The sequence below is a fragment of the Terrapene carolina genome, unplaced genomic scaffold (assembly GCF_002925995.2).
Source record: "Terrapene carolina triunguis isolate 2854851 unplaced genomic scaffold, T_m_triunguis-2.0 Scaffold112, whole genome shotgun sequence".
Taxonomy (NCBI): domain Eukaryota; kingdom Metazoa; phylum Chordata; order Testudines; family Emydidae; genus Terrapene; species Terrapene triunguis.
In genome coordinates this window covers 11,061,233-11,083,061 of record NW_020664463.1, presented here as the reverse complement: position 1 = coordinate 11,083,061, position 21,829 = coordinate 11,061,233, and the positions used below count along the sequence as shown (strand labels likewise).

The 21,829-nt window shown below is 41.0% G+C and overlaps 1 protein-coding gene across 1 annotated transcript in view; it reads right to left on the bottom strand.

Annotated features, from left to right (window-relative positions):
- Window positions 1-21,829, bottom strand: part of LOC112116411 (patatin-like phospholipase domain-containing protein 2) — a 32,042-nt gene that overhangs the window by 7,347 nt on the left and 2,866 nt on the right. Inside the window, exons 2-5 of the mRNA XM_024213884.2 lie at window positions 15,150-15,382; window positions 9,337-9,402; window positions 5,551-5,760; window positions 4,263-4,323 (exon numbers count right to left, since the gene is read on the bottom strand). Coding sequence (XP_024069652.1) covers window positions 4,263-4,323; window positions 5,551-5,760; window positions 9,337-9,402; window positions 15,150-15,382 — 570 coding nt within the window. The remainder of the gene's footprint in view (window positions 1-4,262; window positions 4,324-5,550; window positions 5,761-9,336; window positions 9,403-15,149; window positions 15,383-21,829) is intronic.

The window sequence follows — 21,829 nt, the reverse complement described above, 5'->3', positions numbered from 1 at the left end:
CTGAGGCCCCATGCCACGGGGAGCTCCGTGAAGCTAAGTTGGTTTCATCCCCATGCGGCAGGGTTCAGGCTTCAACTTCAGCCCCGGGCAGTGGAGCTCGGGCTTTGGCTTTCTTCCCTGGGGCCCACTGACTAACGCCAACCCTGCTCTCTGGTTTATTTTGGCGGATCCCCTGAAACCTGCTCATAGCCCCCCAGGGGGCCTCAGACCCCTGGTTGATAACCACTGCTTTACAAACAGGCAACACTTCATCTACCAGAGGTGAAATGCAGGACTTTAAAAGAAGATAGTAAGCATGGGCCTGATCTTGTAAATCCTTATTCACATGAGACCCTTAGACCATTTGCAGGACCAGGTATCATTTTAGGATAGGAGCTGAAGAAAAAATGAAAGCTGTCAACTGAATCTACATAGGGAATATATACAATCACTGAAGTCATAACCTGGCAACGGCATGGGATCACTTTAGGCATGTGGCAATTCTGCAAAAAAAGGGCCTTATTTTTGGAGTTTAATCTACCTACGCCACACACTCCCACATCATAAATCATTTGCAAGTTTATTTTATGTCTATTTAAATGAGGCATGATGTGGAGCCGTCAAGTATAAGCCGGCAGGCAAGGTGAAACAAGGTACCCAAAATGAGAAAATGCCATTTTTTGCAATCCAGAAACACTGCATTATGACTAAAGTTTTTACTGTTTCAGTTAAGTTCAACTCCTTTGTGTGGTGTTTATTGGTCAAACTACCAAACAATGTACTAAAGGGTATTTATTGGTTTTGCCTGGATAATTTCCCCCGCTCCCCCCAGGAATGATGGAGCTGTTTAGCATGTGCAAAAATGGCAAATACAACATTGTGCGGTATACAAACATGAAATGTTTTCACATCGCATATTCTTAACTGTCAAAGTATCACAAGTGATAACTCTTCTCTATATTTAAGTAAAATTTGCTGACCAGATCAGTCTCACACTGAAAGTTGTACAGCAGTAGCAATCAATTGTGCGACCACTGTTTGTACTGCATAGTGGGTAGATAATAAATTTATGTGAATTCCTAATGTAGCATTAGTCTGCCTGGTAGAAGGTTTAATATATAATTGTCTATGCATGCAGTATTACCCTTTGAAATGTTCTAGAAACTAGCTTTTTAATTCTGTGACACTTAGGCACAGGTCAGTGTTCACATTAGAGGTGACAATACAAAGTTTCATATTATAATTATGCAAAAGCTAGGAGAGAAAGAAGTGGGCTAACAAGAAGTAGTGAAGACAAAGTCTGCAAATAAGTCCTTGCCTCTGCAGTGCATAGGGATGAAGACCATGTTACAACTCTCACCAACCATGTCATCAACAATATGACAAACCCATTTGACCTGAATCACATCGAGAGGTGATCATCAACATAGTTACTGGACTGCATGTAACATCAGTTGTGCAAGAGTCTCTACCGAAAATAGCAGATCTTGGTGAAGTACAAATGGAGAGATCTGTAAGAAGTGCACTTGATTCCAATGGTACACACAGCTTCCTCAGTCCAGTCAAGAAATCTGGCATCAAAATATTTGCTGACATGGCCAAGACCACCAAATTTAAGTCTGGCAAGGTAGGAACAATCAGAGCAGCTATGCGTACAGAAATTATTTTCTACAGAGCCCTTTCTTTAGCAAGATGCAGTGATGATATATCAATGGCAAAGTGTTCTTAGGTCACCCACCAGGACCTGTGCCTATGTCCTCCTTCCATGCTGATGGAATAATGAGACAGACAGACAGACAGACAACGCTAGACTAGGGCATCAACTTGAAGCTCAAGCTGAAAGAATCCATGAGTTAACAGCATGCAAAAAAGAAACCACAGTATACATCAGCTCTAGATCATCTCTCATTTTAAGGTAGACATAATAAGCTTTCAAATGATGTATGATGTGTATGTGTGTAGAGGGGGTACATTAAGTCAACAAAATCGGTGGTGTCTGCTGCACACTATTTCCGTCTACGCGTACAAAATGTGCCATAAGTTTTTTTAAATGACCCAGTACTTTTACATCTCATCTGAAGGTCAATGCCACTGCACGCTATATTTTGGGACATTAGCTCAAGGAACTAGTGCCACCTGTTGTATCTACAACACCTTCAAGGTGTATCCAAGTAGTGATTGAGCCCAACTGTTTATCCGGAGAAACTGATGGGTGCCCAACATAAGGTGCATACAGACGCATACTTTCCATATCTTACTGCCAAAACCTCTAGCAAAGTTCTTTCTGAAAATAGTGCTAGCTATTGAGTGCAAAATTACGTATCCAAAAATGTTCTTTGAGTTCACAATTTCTAAAAGAGCAGCAAAAGTAAGCCACTGTTCATGCAGTATTTCTATCTGCATAGAAGAGCAGCAAAACTTAATTAGGTGACAATATAATGCATATTGCACTTACAGGTATTGCTGGAAAACCAAAAGCAACAGTATATAATGTAGATTTGTGCAAATTCTCAGCTGAAGTGAAACTAAATATATAGAAAAGTGTTTACTAAAAGGTATTCAATTTTGATAACATTCAGTAATTTCAACTATAGGCAGATTTTCAGGAGGAAGATAATGATTGAGGAATGATTTTGGGGGGGGGAAGAGATGTAGTTATTGTGATAATTCATGGGGAGACTTCTGGTTCCATATATACTTATTATTTTGATCAATTGTTAATGGTATCAGATCATTGTTAACCAACCTTTTGTTTGTTTGTTTCTTAAAGATCCAATTAACTTACTTCAAAAACACCAAGATCATAAGCAGAAAATTCTTCATGGAATTTGAACTGTTACATACAACAAAGCAGTTACAGTAAGGGAATGAATGTATTTGGCTATGCCTATACTACACAGCTGTATTGATGCAAGTTGCCATAGTGCAATTCATCCATATGAGGCATCCTATTTCACATTTCTTCTATTTTTGCATGTGTGCAGAAGCATTCTGGGAATACACTGGGAGGGCCAACTGCATAAATACAGTTGCTGTACTAGCACTTGATATATACGTCAACAGTGCACCAACAGAGACTGACATGACGGTAGATGATGTGGTGGTGATTTGCAAGTGTAAGCCAAGTGGTAGCATGACTGACTATGCACTGTTGGGACCTACTGTGTTTGTGGATGCATGGTATGTTACAGGGAAGCAATGGTGGCCAAAACAGTGGCTGGCACATCTGTTTTGCTAGTCTAGAGAAGGCCTTACATAAGGAAGGGGGACAATCACTTGCCATTACAGATGACAGTTATAAGAGCAATAGTGTGAATTAATAAGTTCTCTTATCAGACATATTACAGAAATGATGTTGTCAAAGCTCATCGCAGACCAGAAGCTCTTCATTCACCACTTATCTTGGAACTCTCCTACCAGAATCTAGATTTTCTATCTTTTTATGAACACAAAATGTCAGATTTTGAACGTGTTGCTTGTATCAACATATCTTAACACTCAACTTCTACATTTAGAAATATATTAATTATACAAACTTCAGAGGCTTATTGACTCTGTGTTAACATACCAGTACCACTCAAAATCTCATCTTATTTCTGTTCAACCATAACCCCCGAGTATTTTATCTAGAACCCAAAAAACTTTTCCAGGTTACATTTCTCTGAGACAGACTAATATTTAAGTCCCAACAAATAGGTTTAAGAATGTTACAGTCAATACGCTTTCTTATTTCATGAACAGGACTATAGGCTCTATTTCTCTGACTTTGCAGACAGATCTGAACTTCAGTGGGAAATTATAAGACAATCAGTCTCTTGATTATGAAAGCCTCCCAATTTCATGCTCTCATATTCCTCTATAGTACACCCATTCCTTTGCTCCACTTCTACAATATTTGTGTCTTTGAATAGTCATTTACATCTGTGCAAAGTGGGTATAACAGTCTATCACTCTTAACTGGTGTCATTTTACACCCCCACTTTGCACAGGCATGAAAAACAGTAGAGAACCAGACTGTAGGAAATCAAACTTAAGGTAGGACCTCACACAACAGCATGAGAACAGCAATTTCACCAACTTAATAAAATTGCTCAAGTACATTATTACTATTAAAAGATTATTGCCTACTGAATGGCTGGACTAAACTTGTTCTCTTTTCATGATGACATTCACTTTGTCTCAAAGGAGCTTTGTTTTAACTTGTCCGCTCCCCCCTCCCCCCCCAAAAAAGATAAGTAGAGAGTCACATTAAGTATTGATAATGACAAACAAATTTAACATACCATTTTCTTTCAAAAATCTAAGTGCATCTGAATATCCTTGTTCACAGATCTCTCCTAGTACCTGCAAACACAGGGCACAGCACGTCAGTCACCCATCAGAAGGAAGATTCACAGTGAAAACCACCAGTTCACAGAGCGAATGGCTGCTTTATTCACTTACACTAGTCATATGAGGAAGACAATTTCCATGACCTTAAGATTGTCAAACTATAATAAAAGTTTTAAAAGTGATGTATTCACATCTGCTGTGATGATACCTAAATTAAGTCATCTTTCAACTTGCAAACATATGCCATTGATCAAGATATTGCTAAACTTCTAACAGTGCTTTTCCAGTTGTACCAAAGCATCAAATTAACATATTAAGCTTGTAAAAAATTTCTTTCCTTACTGTCTCCCTAAGTTGCTTTTTTTGATCACTCACACAGATCACCCCCCCTTAACTCTCTCCCCTTGCCATTTCTGAAAACTAAGACAGCCAACTGTGCAATTCTCCCAGGGAGGCTGAATTTCATGATTAATCCCAAACTTGGGTCTCCCCGATAACCGGTGTTGCCAGCTGAACCATCAGGCCACCTAGTATTGCACATTTTCAAAGTCCTAGACAAACAAACAAACAAATAAAAACACAGAATGTTTAAAGCCCAGGTAAGCAGAAAAGTTTAAGAACAAAGTATAGATAAACTCATCACCTACAAGAGTGTTCGCTTGCAACTAGCCAGAAAGAAAAAAAATTGATTTTAAAGCATCCAAAGTTATCAGGTATTTGATTATTAAAACACCGTATTTTTGCTCTAGTACCTCCCATCCGCAGACACCTTCAGCAGTCCCCATTCAGAAAAAGGACAAGTTCTGTGGTGGTCAATAACCACTTTTGGGCTGTTCTGGCTGCATCATGCACGTATCAGATTTTTGAAGACCTTTAGCTTTAATTGTACCAGTTTCAAAGCCTGTGCTGGTTGGTGGCTGGACATGAACAGGCTATAACCTTGCACACTCTACTTTAGATTTGTACACTACTGCTTATACAAAGTAATTTGCAGTGCTAAAAATGTAAACACAGGAACCCAAGAGAAAAATATTTTATTTTAGTCTTGAAAAGCAAAATGAACATAAAAAGAATTAAGCATTCATGGAAGCTATGAAAGAAAAGAAGCAACACCAGATGTCATCAGATCAGAAAAGCTTATTTGGCTAGATGTTAAATTAAGATCCTTGCTGCTCAAATTGCTTCTGCAACAATTTTGGCCTTTAAATGCAAAACATTCTGTAAGAGGACATGTATTACCTTGGGTTCTGGTGGAAAGAGTGCTTGTGTTAGACGGTAAAGGTTCCCTAAGCTGAACTGAATGCTGGTATTAGTAACATTCATTTCATGGAAGTTTGCAGAGTTCCCCTTTGGGCAAATATCGCACTCCCCAGAGAAAGGAGAAATCGTGATGGTATTCTTAGATTCATACTGAGGTAAGTTGTCACTGATTCCACCATCAACATAACGCTGTAAAGAATAATAAAAAAAGGGAGAGTTTAATGCCAGACAAACAATTTCTATAAAACCAAACTCCCCGTATTAGTTAAATAGCACCTAAAATTTTAAAATAGAATTTAAAATCAGAAGTTTGTCTCTGCATATGCACAGAGGCCAATTTTTTTTGATTTTGTATAAAAATATATTTCCTTATTGCAGTTTTAAAGCCAACATATTTCCTAATTCTCTGAAAAACTAGAATACTGTTAATAAATGTGCTTGAAGTTTTGTAATAGAGAAGAAATTGCTTCACTTTTTGGGTCATAATTCTGCTTTGCACAGAGCAGGCAAGGTTGGAGCTGCCTCCCCTTCACCAGAACGGGACACAATCCCAGAATTGCCCACGGTGCTCTACCACAAAAGAAAAACACAAGATGAAATCAACTCTTTAAAAGAAGTTCTAAGTATTGGAAGCTAAAGTTGAGTTCCTTGGCAATAAAGTAACTGCTTTAGTAACTATAAAAGATGTTCTAGTTTCTTCTGAAAGTCTTTCAGATTATTATTATAAAAAAGCTCCACAAACAACTAGAAAGGAAAAAATTGCAAGTAAACCTTAACACTCTTGAAACCTTTAAAAAATGATACTATCTTACCACCTAATCATTTTCAAAATGCGAGTTTAGAAGTGGTTTCAGGTTCTACACCTCATCCCACCAAGTCCAACAGCCAATTTTGGTATTTTGACAAATCACTGTCTTGCACCTCTAACTTAGCCCTGTTCCACATATGAAATGGTTTCTAATCTTAGAGCTTAATATTACTGACTAAGGATGAAACACATTCAAGCTAACATTGCTGTAAAAACCTTAACTTCATATTTCCGGGTGTACATTTTTAGAAAACATATAACTAATGTTGTTGCAGATTAGTGAATAGTTTTGTAATATTAAACAAAAATTCTGAGAACATTTTTAAGAGATGCTGTTTATTGGTTTGGAATGTCAGTTGTACGTGATGCTGCTAAATTCTTCTGAGCCAGACTACAAAGTCTATGGACTTTACAGATCTGGCAGCCTGCTGTGTTTAAGCTCCACAAGAATTAAGTTTAAAAGCTCTACCAAGACCACCCAACTCCAAGGTTAAAATATTCAAGGCAAATGGCTATAAATTTCAGCACCAAGCCTTCTCAAAAGGCTTCTATGCACGAACTCCTAAAATATATCATTTTGGAATTTCTACAATATCCCATATTTGATAGGATGTTACCAGAAAAATCCAGCTTTTCAAGATGTGAAAAGTCTCTCCACATCTATCCAGAATTCTCATATCTGAAAGAGGTCTTGCTTGATTACCAATCACCTTCCCACAAGAGAGCACATTCATAAAGTTTCAAGCAGAGAGGAATTTCAGTATGGTGGTTGTGTGTTAAATGAGGCTTATAATAGCAACAGTCTTACAACCTCAGGCCCCCCCACTGGGAAACACTTAGGTATATGCATAAGTGGTTGTAGAATTGGGGCCTTAATTATAAAATCTCTGACTCTATAAATTAGCAAGCTAAGTCTCTTCATGGCCGAAACAGAGCTCCTATTTCTCTTCTCTATGTATGAAATGGGAAAGTCAATTTCCAAAAACATTTGGAGTCCTCAAGAAAGTTTCCACCTTGACACAGACACATTTAATTTTTCACTTCCATTTCCCTGCAAACAAGAATTCAAGAGCCTGTTATGGAATCTTTATTGGGCAGGATAGGTCAAAAGAAGGCAGTCACCTTTTTATATAGGGAGGATATTCAGAGAATCAACACTTGTATGTTTTTGTAGTTTGAACTAAGTCTTTTTAGATAACGTTATTGTCCAACCAACGAGAACTAAATAGCCAGATTAGCCTGGATCCACCTAAACCTTGGATCCAGTCCAATGTCCTATTTCATAACACTTTGCTCCAGCTTAAAGAGGTAGGGATATAGAAAAGCTTTAGAAACATGCATAAGGCAGCTTTTGAAAATGCTTTTGAGTCAACTTGAACATTGCTGCTCTCTGATGTTACTTAAATATGAAGGGGAGGCGATGTTTTAATGGTTGTTATCTTTCAGCAAGTCCCAAGAAACAATGTTTGTAAGGCAACATATTTCAAGGCCATTCTTAGAAATGAGAGATATCCCAATAAAGGCTGTCTGAACCAAATGTTGCAATGAACCATTATTTGGAATGCCTTCAGTTTTCTTTCAAAGCTTGACCCTCTTCCTTCTTCCCTGTTTTTACTAAAAAAGGCTGATGAAAGCAAAACAATTAAGTTGATGCAACATTATGGTTTAACACAAAAAAGGTTAAGGTAGTAAGATTAACTTTCCCACAATGCACATGCATCTCTGACTTGTTTGTGTTAAATCATAATGTTGCAATAACTTGTTTGGCTTTTAACTTCCCTCTTTTTTACTAAAAATGAGGGGAGTTGAGGGGCAGCAGAAAGTAGGTGTTGTATGTGTGTTGCAAGAAAACTTGAGCCATTCCAAGCAATGGCACCTTGCAATGATTTGGTGTAGACAGTCATTAATGGGAGATTTCAAAATTCTAAGGATGGCTTTGAAATATGTTGCTTTAAGAAAGAGGTCTTTTAACCATTATTCCTTGGGCTGTGCTGAAAGAAGAGAACAATTAACACGTCACCTTTAAAACAATCTCCCCATACTGAAGTTAAATTGAAAACTCAAACTAAGTAATATCCTGTTTAAAAATGCAACTTTAAATTTGCACTAAATAGCTTATTTGCATTCATGTTACTGCGTATTAAGTGGATCTGCTGTGAAACATACGGAAGTGCAATGTGGTCTGTTACTAGGATACTTCTTTCCTGACAAGCGTTTAAGAGACCAGCCCTGCACCCTTACTCACATGGATCGTCTCACTGGCTGTGCTTACACTACACATTTTTCTTAAGCTTTCCTACAGTTGCTAAGTACTCTTTTAAATAAGCCAGTCTTTTAGCAAGTGTGTCACCTAACTCTGTTTAGATGGAAATTTAAGGGGAAAAAACTGCTGTAAACAAGGCCATTAGCTTCCCTTTTGTATCTTCTTACATATGTAATGTTACTTTACTAAAAATGAGTACTTGACTCAGAGTTCATGATATTGAAGCTATATCTGGCTTTAACTTTTGCATATAGTAGAGCAGGGGTCGGCAACGTTTGGCACGCGGCTCGCCAGGGTAAGCACCCTGGCGGACCGGGCCAGTTTATTTACCTGCTGACACGGCAGGTTCGGCTGATCGCAGCCCCCACTGGCCGCGGTTCGCCATCCTGGGCTAATGGGGGCAGCGGGAAGCAGCGCGGGCGAGGGATGTGCTGGCCGCGGCTTCCCGCCGCCCCCATTGGCCCAGGACGGCGAACTGCGGCCAGTGGGGGCCGCGATCGGCTGAACCTGCCGCGTCAGCAGGTAAATAAACTGGCCCGGCCCGCCAGGGTGCTTACCGTGGCAAGCCGCGTGCCAAGCGTTGCCGACCCCTGCAGTAGAGTAACCAAAAATATGTTCATATATTATCTTTCAAAATTTCCTACATGGTTATCAAGCTAAATTTAGCACTTAGCAGGAAACAATGCAGACTTACCACACCTCTGAACGATGGTGGAATTAGGCCACAATAAACAGGGACAAACGAGCTACAAATTAAAGCCTATGGAGAAATGAGATTACATAGGTAAGTTAAACAACAATTTCTCTAGTACTGAAAACTATTATATAATGACGATACACTAGTGTCTCGATTTAATGTTAAAGTTTATGATAATATGAAAGGGACAGAAATCTATTTGAAATAAAGTTGACAAACTCACTGTTTGAATTAATTTAAATATATACGGCTGCCCCTTCCCACTCTCCAGAGTACCTATGCCAATTTGTAGTTTTGCAATCAATCATTTTCCTTTTTTAAAAAAAGGTTTCTCTCCTATTGTTCTGTGAAAATTCCACACCACCACAGGAAATGACTGATTATACAGAGGAAGTGTTGTCAAATGCATAAAGTAAACTAAAAAAAGAAAATAATTGAAATTAGAGAGAGAAAAGTATTATTTTAACAATAGGAGGTGAAAAGTTTCCAGACAGAAGTGTTTGTAAAAAAAACCAATGTCCCTCTAAGGGTATGTCTACACTACGAGGGTAATTCGATTTTACTTAAATCGAATATGTGGAATCGATATTGCAAAGTCGAATGTGTGTGTCCACACTAAGGACACACTAAGGACAGTAATTCGACTTTGTGAGTCCACACTAAGGGGGCGAGCGTCGATATTGGAAGCGGTGCACTGTGGGCAGCTATCCCACAGTTCCCGCTGCCCATCGGAATTCTGGGTCGAGCCGCCAATGCCTTCTGGGTAAAAAAAATTTGTCGTCATCCGTCCGTCACTAACGCCCTCCCTCCCTCCATGAAAGCGCCGGCGGGAAATCAGTTCGCGCACTTTTCTGGTCAGTGACAGCGCGGACGCCACAGCACTGCGATCATGGATCACGCTGCGACCATCGCTGCACTTGTGGCCGTTCTCAACACCTCGCAGCTTATCATACACCTTTCCCTGAGGCAGATGCAGAGAAATCGGGCGAGGAGGCTACGGCACCGCCGTGAGAGCCTGAAGTCGGAGAGTGGCACAGAGCTGTCAGAAACCACGAGCCCCAGCGCCCAGGACATCACGGTGGCAATGGGGCATGTGGATTTTGTTGAACGGCGATTCTGGGCCCGGGAAACAAGCACGGACTGGTGGGACCGTATAGTGCTTCAGGTCTGGGATGAATCCCAGTGGCTGCGAAACTTTCGCATGCGGAAGGGGACTTTCCTCGAACTTTGTGAGTTGCTGTCCCCTGCCCTGAAGCGCAAGGACACCCGCATGCGAGCAGCCCTCACTGTCCAGAAGCGAGTGGCCATAGCCCTCTGGAAGCTTGCAACGCCGGACAGCTACCGGTCAGTCGCGAACCACTTTGGTGTGGGCAAATCTACCGTGGGGGTTGTTGTCATGCAAGTAGCCAAGGCAATCGTGAAGGTACTGCTCCCAAAGGTAGTGACCCTGGGAAACGCGCAGGTCATCATAGATGGCTTTGCCGCGATGGGATTTCCAAACTGCGGAGGGGCTATCGATGGGACTCACATCCCTATCCTGGGACCGGACCACCAGGCCAGCCAGTACATCAATAGAAAGGGCTACTTTTCAATGGTGCTGCAAGCACTGGTGGACCATCGGGGACGGTTTACAAACATCTACGTCGGATGGCCGGGCAAGGTTCATGACGCTCGTGTGTTCAGGAACTCTGGTCTGTTTAGACGGCTGCAGGAAGGTATTTACTTCCCAGACCACAAAATAACTCTTGGGGATGTGGAGATGCCTACAGTCATCCTCGGGGACCCAGCCTACCCGCTAATGCCCTGGCTCATGAAGCCCTATACTGGCGCCCTGGACACAGAAAAAGAACTGTTCAACTACCGTCTCAGCAAGTGCAGAATGGTGGTGGAGTGTGCTTTTGGCCGTCTCAAAGGGAGATGGAGAAGCTTACTCACTCGCTGTGATCTCAGTGAAACCAATATCCCCATCGTTATTGCAGCTTGCTGTGTGCTCCACAATCTATGTGAGAGCAAGGGGGAGACCTTTATGGCGGGGTGGGAGCTAGAGGCAAATAGCCTGGCTGCTGATTACGTCCAGCCAGACAGCCGGGCCATTAGAAGATCCCAGCGGGACGCCCTGTGCATCCGGGAGGCTTTGAAAGCTAGGTTCCTGAGTGAGCAGGGCAACCAGTGACTTTTCAGTTTGTGGACAGAGAAGCTGAACCTGCCCCCGTTTCTTTACCCAGTTCATTTTGACTATCCTCTCCAGTTACATACCCCCTTCACCCCCTTCCCCTTCCCAAAAAATAAAATCATTTCGATTTTGTTAATGAACAGCGTTGTCTGTATTGCTGTTTTCGCGGGAATATTTTAAACCGGGGACGCAGACTGTGGCGGGGGGCGGGTTCAGTGTTCTGATGCAAATGATGCTTCTAAACTCCCGGAATGACAGGCTCCGCACTGGTGGACTGGTTATTTCAATGGAGAACATGAAAAACACCTCCCAGACTGACCAGGGTAACCAGTGACTGCACTGTGTATGTGTCCTGATGCTGGACCTGACACCGCCTCTGTACCCTGCTAAAGGTCACTGTCCTGCCCAATTACCAAGCCCCTTCCGCCCCTCCAGACAGACTCTCCCTCAAAAGAACCTGACTGAAACAGTAATGGAGAGAAACAAACATTTTATTGCGAACCAGACATGAAACGTGGGGTGTGAAACTTGGACGGGGGCTTCTGTGAGGTGGGTGGGAAAGGACTTATTAAATTTTGGGGAATGTCAGCCTTCTAGTGCTAGAGCAGTCTGCAGGGGTTGACTGAAAGTTTTAACGGCCCTTGCCGCCCCTCCTTCTTTGGAGTTTGGGTGAGGGTGGTGTGGGACTTGGTGGCGGGTGAGGGCGGTTACAGATAGACTGCAGCGGGGCTCTGTCCTCCTGCCTCCGGTCTTGCAGAACATCCACAAGGCGCCGGAGCGTGTCCGTTTGCTCCCTCATTAGTCCAAGCAGCTTTTCAGTAGCCTGTTGGTCCTCCTGACGCCACCTCTCCTCCCGTTCCATGACTGCTCGGTGCATTTGTGACAAGTTCTCCCTCCACTGTGTCTGCTGGGCTGCCTGGGCTCGGGAGCAGTCCATTAGTTCTGAGAACATGTCTTCACGCGTCTTCTTCTTCCTCCGCCTAATCTGCGCTAGCCTCTGGGAGTGTGCTGAGAGGCTGGGTTGGGAGACAGTCGCAGATGTGTCTGTGTGAATTGTGAAAAGGGAGTGAATTCCTGAGACAGATAAATGAAATTGTATACAAAGAACCTAGTCTTTCTCTGTGAACAAGACCATGCACTGCACCTCTCACATGCGCACTCAGGACAAGGTCGAATTTTCGGCCGTCGCCTTCAGTGCCTGTGGACTTGCGGAGGTCTTGGACTGTTCAGAGAACTGTGGCTGGAGACCTGAACTTCTGGAGCGGGCAATAATGGTAAGCCGCAGACTTGTGGCTGCTTAAAACTCCAGCAGTAGCACTGGCCTCCTTTCACATTGAAAGCAATGCCAGTCTCTGCTGCCAGCAATCAGGACAGCATCAACTCTGCCCCTGTCCCACCCCCTCGCGGCTGTCCCAGGGAAAGATCCCTGTATGCTGCCCCTCTCCCTCCACCGCGTGGCTGTAAAGCAGTCCCAATACTAACATTCCCCTCCCTAATTCAAAGCAGGGCGTCATGAGCGACATCACCCTCCTGAGGATCCCGGACACCCAGAGAGAACGCATGCTGCGGGAAAGCATGCAGAAACCGGGGCCGTATGCCGCCATGCTATGTCGGGCCATGATCCCGGAGTACTTGATTGTGGCGTGGAGGGGGCATGTCTGCTACCACGGAGGGCCCACTAAGATCGCCCTACCCCGGAACCTGATCAACAGGCTTGAGCTCTACCTCCACGAGACCTACGAGGAGTTCTCCTACGAGGATTTCTCGTCGATCCCCGGCCACATTGACCGGATTTTCGCGTAGGTGCACTGGGACTATGGAGTGGAGCGTCTTGGGCCTGGGAATCATGGAGTAACGGACATTGTGAAAATTTTTTAAAACACTTGGGACTAAATTGAGAAGAGCCCAAGACAGAGAAATCATGAAAACCCATTTGTTACCTTTGTAAATATTCCTGTTTTGTACCTGATTATTTTTTACTAGTTTACAGAACTTTTATAAATGTACATTGTTAATAGTATAAATATTACCGTTCTGTTTTAAATAAATGTTTACATGTTTACAGCACTTACTGCTTGATCCTTCCCCTGATTCTGTGTCCGGGGTAAGGGATGGGGACGGTTGGTACGGGATCTCGGTAAGGGTGATGAAGAGCTCCTGGCTGTCGGGGAAATCAGCGGTGCCAGCGCTGTCGACTGCCTCGTCCTCCTCATCTCCTTCTTCATCTTCCCCGTCCGCTGTCATGTCCGACGAGGAACCGGCCGCGGACATGATCCCATCCTCGGAGTCCACGGTCAGGGGTGGGGTAGTGGTGGCGGCCGCTCCCAGGATGGAATGCAGTGCCTCGTAGAAACGGGATGTGTGGGGCTGGGATCCGGAGCGTCCGTTAGCCTCTTTTGTTTTTTGGTAGCCTTGTCTCAGCTCCTTGATTTTCACGCGGCACTGCGTTGCATCCCGGCTGTAGCCTCTCTCTGCCATGGCTTTGGAGATCTTCTCGTAGATCTTAGCATTCCTTCTTTTGGAGCGCAGCTCTGAAAGCACGGACTCATCGCCCCACACTGCGATGAGATCCAAGACTTCCCGATCAGTCCATGCTGGGGCCCTCTTTCTATTAGATTGCACGGCCATCTCTGCTGGAGAGCTCTGCATAGTTGCCACTGCTGCTGAGCTCCCCTCGATGTCCAAAGAGGAACTGAGATTCAAACTGCCCAGACAGGAAAATGAAAATGAATTCAAATTTTCCCGGGGGTGTGGCTGGTCAGAGCATCCGAGCTCGGACTGCTGTCCAGAGCGTCAACAGAGTGGTGCACTGTGGGATAGCTCCCAGAGCTATTACCGTCGATTTCCATCCACACCTAGCCTAATTCGATATGGCCATGTCGAATTTAGCGCTAATCCTCTCGTTGGGGAGGATTACAGAAATCGATTTAAAGAGAGCTTTATGTCGAACTAAATGGCTTCCTGGTGTGGACGGGTGCAGGGTTAATTCGATATAACGGCGCTAAAGTCGACATAAAAGCCTAGTGTAGACCAGGCCTAAGTAAAATTAATGTAGGTCTCTTAATAAATATTGGGGTACAAGGGTTTTATCGAAAGGTGTCTTTACAAACAAGAAGCCAAAAAAATTAACCATTCCATCTCCACAGAGATACTCTGAGTATAATAGGTATAGTATTAGATACAAATCCAAAAGACTACAGTCATTGCATGCTTGTTCTTTCATTATGGAGAAGATAAAGAGCTCAAAACAGTCAGCAGCAGTATTCTTAGTTAGTTCTCAGTCATTTTTGCTCATCAAATAATTGCCTTTCAGCTTTTACAAATAAAACAGTTTGCACCTTAATTGGATATGCAGAATTTTCAAGCAAATGTTCATTCTACAATTTTAAACTTTCATAATAGAACTTGTTTGGCATCATTTTTGACATTTAGTTTCCCCAATAAACATTGCCTCAAGAACACACACATCATGACAAATCTGAGGTGACCATTCCATTATTGAGGGGGTTATTCCATGATTATTCAAGGATTAAGCAAAATGAAATTCCAAGGATCAATCTACACTTGGACTTAAAACTTAGAAAGCTAAATTGTGGCAACTTTTAAAGTTGTCATAATGGTGACCAGTAACACATACCTGAACAATTTCTTCTTTAGAGTTAAAATTAGATACCAACACATTTTTGCCATCTGACACTCTGGTCAGGGAAATACACAGCTTGCCTGCTGACAACTGGTGAGTATTTTCTGGAAGGTTTTTGAATAGTCCATCTCTTATTATCTTAATCACATTAAAAGAAGGATGAAGTGGACCAAGACTTCGCTTTCTGGCTTCTTTGGCTAACCCCAGAACATCTGCACAAGCTTCAGCTGAAAAACAGAATATGTTTCCTTTGAGACTGGAGGCAATTTCTACAGAGGATAAAAGTATTAAGATTATTTCCCCAGTGACACGGTCTCAAGCTTCTAGATTTTCTCATGGCAGTTCACAGCACTAAAACAAAAACTTTGTTTAAAGTACAGTGATATTACTATTTATGACTCATCTAGTTTAAGTCTAAACTTTCAAGTTCAAGTTGCTAAACTTGTAATTTTGAACACTGCTACTAGATTACTTAAGTATGTTGTTTATTGTAATACAAGAGATCAGTCACATTTTAAAAAAAATTTTCATCAAGAGCATACGTGCTTCATTATCAAGTCTATTGTAGAGTTTATGCTCCAGAAGTCTGCACTTTTATGTAGCAACCAGGAAAACAATAGAGTTTTCCATAAGCATACTACTATAGAAACGACAATGAAAGTTTATAATGTACATGGCACACAAATTTTGAAGTGATTATTCCACAACATAAATTAAGATACCAGAAAACCTAGGGTTCACCAACCAGCTAATACTGTAACCAGAGCACATGGGATAGGAGGTCCTTTTGTAGCTACTTAAGAAGCCCTAAATCACATATGGTTTTATAAACAAGTCAATATCTTGAACAATACCCAGAAATAATTAACTAAGTCAAAACACAAGTGCAACATGCTCCCTGCAATTACCACCACAAAGCAATCATATTGCTGCATCCCACACCAGTTCTGGAATATTGCATTTAGTGAGTAGAGGGCTGTGTTAATATCTGTGATTCAAGATAGCGGCCAATGGGGCTGGCCATGGGGACAGCGGGAGCAGCTGTCCCAGCTCAAGGGCTCCCGCCAGCAATCCTGGGGCGGCCAGAGCAGCGGCTGACCTCCTGGGGCTCCCCCTGCTGGCAGCAGCTGGAGCTGCCGCTGGCCAACCAGGGCTTCCCACCCCCTCCCCCCCACTGCAGCTGGAGTGGCAGCAGGACCACAGGGCTCCCCCCCACAGCTGGTGCCACAGGCTCCCTCCCACCACAGCACCCCCCCTTACAGTACAAGATTCAATCAGGGGTATTTATGGTATAAGTCATGGACGGGTCACAGGTTGTCATTTTTTATTTTTTGCCCGTGACCCGTCCATGACTTTTACTAAAAAGACCCACAATTAAATCGTAGCCTTACTTTTAACTCATCTCCAGCAAAAGACAACCTGCTGACAATGATGTTGTTTCCGTACCCAATCAGAGCACAAAGCAGTAGTACTCCTCTTATACCATATCCACAAGACTGGTACCTGAACTGTCTTACACCATCTTAGAACCATTCAGAGATGCATTAACTAAGGACTTGTCTATATTTAGGGAATTTTAAGGGAAATTTCCTACCAGTTTTGTTCAGCATCTATATAGGAGAACCGCCAGTACACAGACCTATTTGGGAACTACCTCTCTCTAGAATCTTCATGCCAATGGTAGATCTGCTTGACAAATGTTTTAGAGAAAGATTCAGTTACTGCCACTCCCTGAATTTTAGCTTTAGTTTGTCTCCCCAACTGATACATTTCACCTCCACAGAAGTTTCAGCCACTGCACCCAATCATTTATACCACAGCTCAATAGGAATACATTTAGCTGCACCAGGAAGATCAAACCATGTCAGGGAAGACTATATTCACAAACACTTAAACCATCCCAACAGTTTCAAAACTGGTCAGAAGTTACCCAGGATAGCAGCCCATTCAGATACCAAAATAAGAGAACAGTGTAAATATTTATTTAAATTCTTACACCAAGTATTTTGTCTGTACTTTACAAATAGTTTAAAGAGCTTCCCAGTACTTATCAGGCAGATCTGCTTGGTTTAAAAAAAAAAAAGGAATGACAAGTTCACAAATAACAGGTTATTATCCCCAAATTGACATGCTGCAAGGTTATCTGAAAATGTTTTTCAGAACTTATCTATTTTAGAAGTGAGTTATGGAACAAAAGTATATAAGGATTGACCTACTGAAATAAGAGTGTGTGCAGACTGCCCTCAATTCTCAACAAGATTTACTCTTCTACCCAGATGACTCAGCTGATTTACTAAAGTAGCCACTTTTTGCTTACACTTCTTGCACCTGATGTGCAGCACTTTGAAATTTACTTACTCCTGGCTCAATGAAGCCAACCCTGATACTAACAAGTCTTGATTAATCCAATTTCTACTCATGAGCTAAGCCTGTTTTATTCTTCTCTCTAAACATAAGTCTTGGATATGCTTATAAGTACACGGTTCAGTGGTCTTTTAAACTCAAGATTTTTAGCACAACTGCAATTGCTTCCAGGAACTGCTTATGGAGGTAAATACTCTCTCATGACAAAGTCATAAAGAAATTCTAAAATAGAGATTATTCCTTTTTGATCATTACAGCATGTCAGTGATGCTAGACAATACAGTAGCAGTCTATGTTTCAGAGATACTCATTTTAAAACACTTTTTCAGAAGAGTTAGTTTCCAGCTTTATGTATTTATTCTTAAAAAGATAAAAATTATGATGTTGTCTAAGCAAGAGGAAAAAACCAAGTGCTTTTTCATGCTTTAAGGAAGGATATGTTATTTTTTGTTGCATCTACGTAGCTCAGTGGCTTAGTTTTCAAATATCGCATGCATACAAGTGTGCCCAAACAATTATTTTATCCAGTGTGGAAAGTATATTATGTGTCAAATAGTGTGCTACTTCAGAATTGTAGACTGCAGGCTTCTAAACAAATTAGAAAATTTCCTGGCTGCTTATGTATTGAACAAAAATATTCCTTGTTACACTACACACAAATTTCACAACCTGGCAAATAAAATAATTCTCAGTTTTGTCCATTAAAAACATGAGGATTTCATACTACAATGTAATGAAATATTTGACTGAGGTTTCATATCACAAAGACAGCAAAACCACAGTCAATTCAAAGCACATTAATGGCATGCTACTCGTCTTGAATAGATGGGCACACATCTTATTATGTGTGTTCAGAAGTGCTGCAGTTAACAGGGCTTCCTATGTGCACAGGGATCCAACTACAGAGATATAGTTGCAGGATTCAACCTAAGCAAACACTATTTTGCAAGTCTGGCAGCAGACAGAATAAGGTTAAGGTCTGATTTTTCAGAGGTACTGAGCACTCAAACTTTTAATTGTGAAGTTTGTGGTGTCCAGTACCTCTAAAAATTAGGTCCTAAGTGACCTAGCCCCAGGGTCATAAAAAATCAATAATTAAAAAAAAAAATCTGATGTTTTTATTTAAATCGGATTTTTTTGATAAAAGGTTTTTTCCTCAAAAAGCATATCTAAAGATAGTTTTAATTAAGATACATTATAGCTCAAATAGATCTCATCATGGAATAGGGATTATAAATTCTAATTCTATAGTATGAGACAATATATTCATGTAATGTTTAAGAAAAGTTTTGTAAATGAGTTCCAATAGTTCATGGATTAGGGACCCAATCTTATGAGGTTCCAGGGGCTTCTGTATAGATTACCAGTATTTTAGGTTAATCTTTCTATCTACCCAATGGGACTCAGTGCTCAGTCTAGAAGATACCATCAGAGATGCTTAGTTTTGCAGTTCTCAAACTGTGGATTTGTGTCTCCAGAGATAACATACTTGTTAACAGAAAAATGTTTTTAAATAAATAAATAAAATAAATATATAGAGGTGAGAAATAACAGACTTCAACCCTATTGTCCCTCTGCAAATTTGCGTACAAATAGTCAGTCCCTTACCTCTCTCTAAAAGTGCAAAGTTTCAGAAAGTTCAATGAATAGAAGATTGTTGGGGGTGGAATAGATCTGGACAAGGAGAAGAAGTCTGGAGATAAATGTGAGAAGGGAGGGACAGACAGTAGAAACAAAAGTGAAACAGAGCAGCGTATTTCAGAAGTCTTGAGGTCTTTCATTGATTTGAGATGTACCATACCATTCTCTCACTAGAAGGGAAAAACCTGTAATGGCAGCAGGCCGTAAAAGAGAGCAGTTTGGGTTTCATCTATGTCAGAGTTGTGAAGAATCTGTATTAAGGTTATAACAACCAACAAGAATGCACTTTTATGTAGAAATCCATGATTAAATCAAGTCTTCCTGATCAAATCCACCCTGCCTAGCCCACAACAGAAGTGGCAGAACATAAATCTCCAGACTTTCAGCCTTGTACTCAAGGGCAGATGTACATTACCCCACACAAACGCTTATGTTGAGTATTAGGAAAAGTGGAACTTAACATAATTGTTTAAAGTGACAAGCTATAAGATTCACACTATGGCCACGATGATCAGAAGCAATTAGTGATTTTAAGCAACTCAATTTGTGTGTACCCAATATTAGATATCTTAGTTTTCCTGAACTCTGATTTACTGAAGTTGAGTCTTTTGCACTTTTTGAAAACCTGGCCCATTTAAGATATCATAGACTCATAGAGGATCCAGGATCCAAAATCATTACTCACTTTTGAAAATCTTGTCCTAAGTGTAGAGTGACTCAAATTAATTACCAGTTTGCCAGTAATATTATTCTTAGTATTAACTAAACATTGTAGTCTGTTGTACAAAAAACAAACAACCCACAATACACACAAAAAATAGTGTCAAAAAAGTTCCACTTTCAGGGAGAGAAACAACATCTGAAAAACAAATACTTCTTTGCAAACTAAAAGTTTCTAAACAGACATATAAACTTGGATTTCTGCTCTTACTGGAGTATTCTAAATCCAAAGCATCATTCAATTTTTTGTTTAAATTCTCACACTTCTGAAATATTTTGCAAACATCTTTGGTCTGGGTTTCCTCTCTCACCTTGCCCCTGTAGAGCAGAAATTTGAGCAGGTCAATGACCTGCAGTAACCTTGTCTCTAGTGTCAAGTAATCAGTCATACCACAAGTCACCTGAGGCTCAACTCATCCTTCTTATCCAATCACAGGGCTGAAAACCAACAGTTTACTAGGGCTGCTATTCATCAATATCAGATTGACATTTGCCCTTCTCCCTGGCTTCACTTCCATAAAGGAAGTTAAACTACCCATCAGAATGCAATTTAAACCTAGAAATTTAAATCAATAAAAGTTTACTCAACTTATATATGAGAAGTTCACACTACTTAAACGTAGTAAACATTGGGAAACCTATAAATAAATATTTTGCCATTAAGGGAGAAACTAGATGGGAAGGTTCCCAAATGGTGGGCACAAAAAGGACTAGTGAGGTAAATCCCCACTTAGTGAAATGCATCTGTGTGGTACTACTGATATACAATTGTGCAAGCACTTACTTGGAGCACCTCACTGTACTAAATGTGTGAAATCAAGTATTGCCCATGAACTGTACAATTTTTAAAGACCCTTATTTTCTCTTTTCAAAAAGACTGATGATGTCGCATTATTACACCATTTCTCTTACAAGGACAAGGACACACAATGCAAAATAAAATAAGCAGAATCACAGAGAAATATAATTTTCCTCCTGCTTCAAAAAAGTAATAGACACCTGAATATATGGGCCTATAAGAGAAGTGTCTCCTCAGCTTAATGACTAATAATTATTAATTTTTCTATAAGGGACTAAAAAAAAAAAAAAAAAAATCTATCACCTACTCATGATCAGGGCCGCCGAGAGCAGGTTTGGGCCCCAGTGAAAAAAATTTTCAGGCCCCCCAGCAAGGGCGGACCAGCTAAAAATCTTTACATGGGATTTGTAGACAAAAACATATGCAACATAGTCGGGCCCCGGGCCCCCTTCCGGACCGCCAAGCCCCGGTAATTTGTACCAGCTTTCCCCTCCCACCCCCCCCGTCAGCCCTGCTCATGATGAGTAACATTTCTAGTTGTAGAACATACTTTTCAAACAGAATAATCAAAAGCATTTGTATACAAGAACTAATATTTTAGTAAGTGACCATAGCATATACCATGTTAAAGCTAATGGATTCTGAAATTGGCACTCTATTTCACAGGGGAAGACAGAACTTTGACACGGGGAAAAAAAATGTACAAGTTTCTTTTTTATATAAAATACGCCAACAGCCTTTTCTAAAGTCAGCCCATTTTCCTAGACTGCTTTAAGCAGGATGGATTGATTTAAATCAAACAATTTAAATCACAAGCAGGAAACCTTGATTATTCAAGTCAATTTTAATCTTGTTTTGCATTTGTACTTTTAGTTATTGTCCTACAGAAAGGATGATTCTCATTGGTTGGTAACCATTAAAATGCTGCTTTGCAACTAAATATAGCCTTTACACTAAATTTAGTGCTTCTTTTTGCTATCCAGGAGAATACGTTATTTAAATAAATAATTATATATCTTAGCTTACATTTATTCAATTCTTAATTTTTACAGATTTTATTATGTTGGAAAATGGCAACTGATGCCTTTCTTATACACTAGAAGATTTTTTTTTTTTTTTTTTTTTTTTTTTTTTTTTTTTTTTTTTTTTT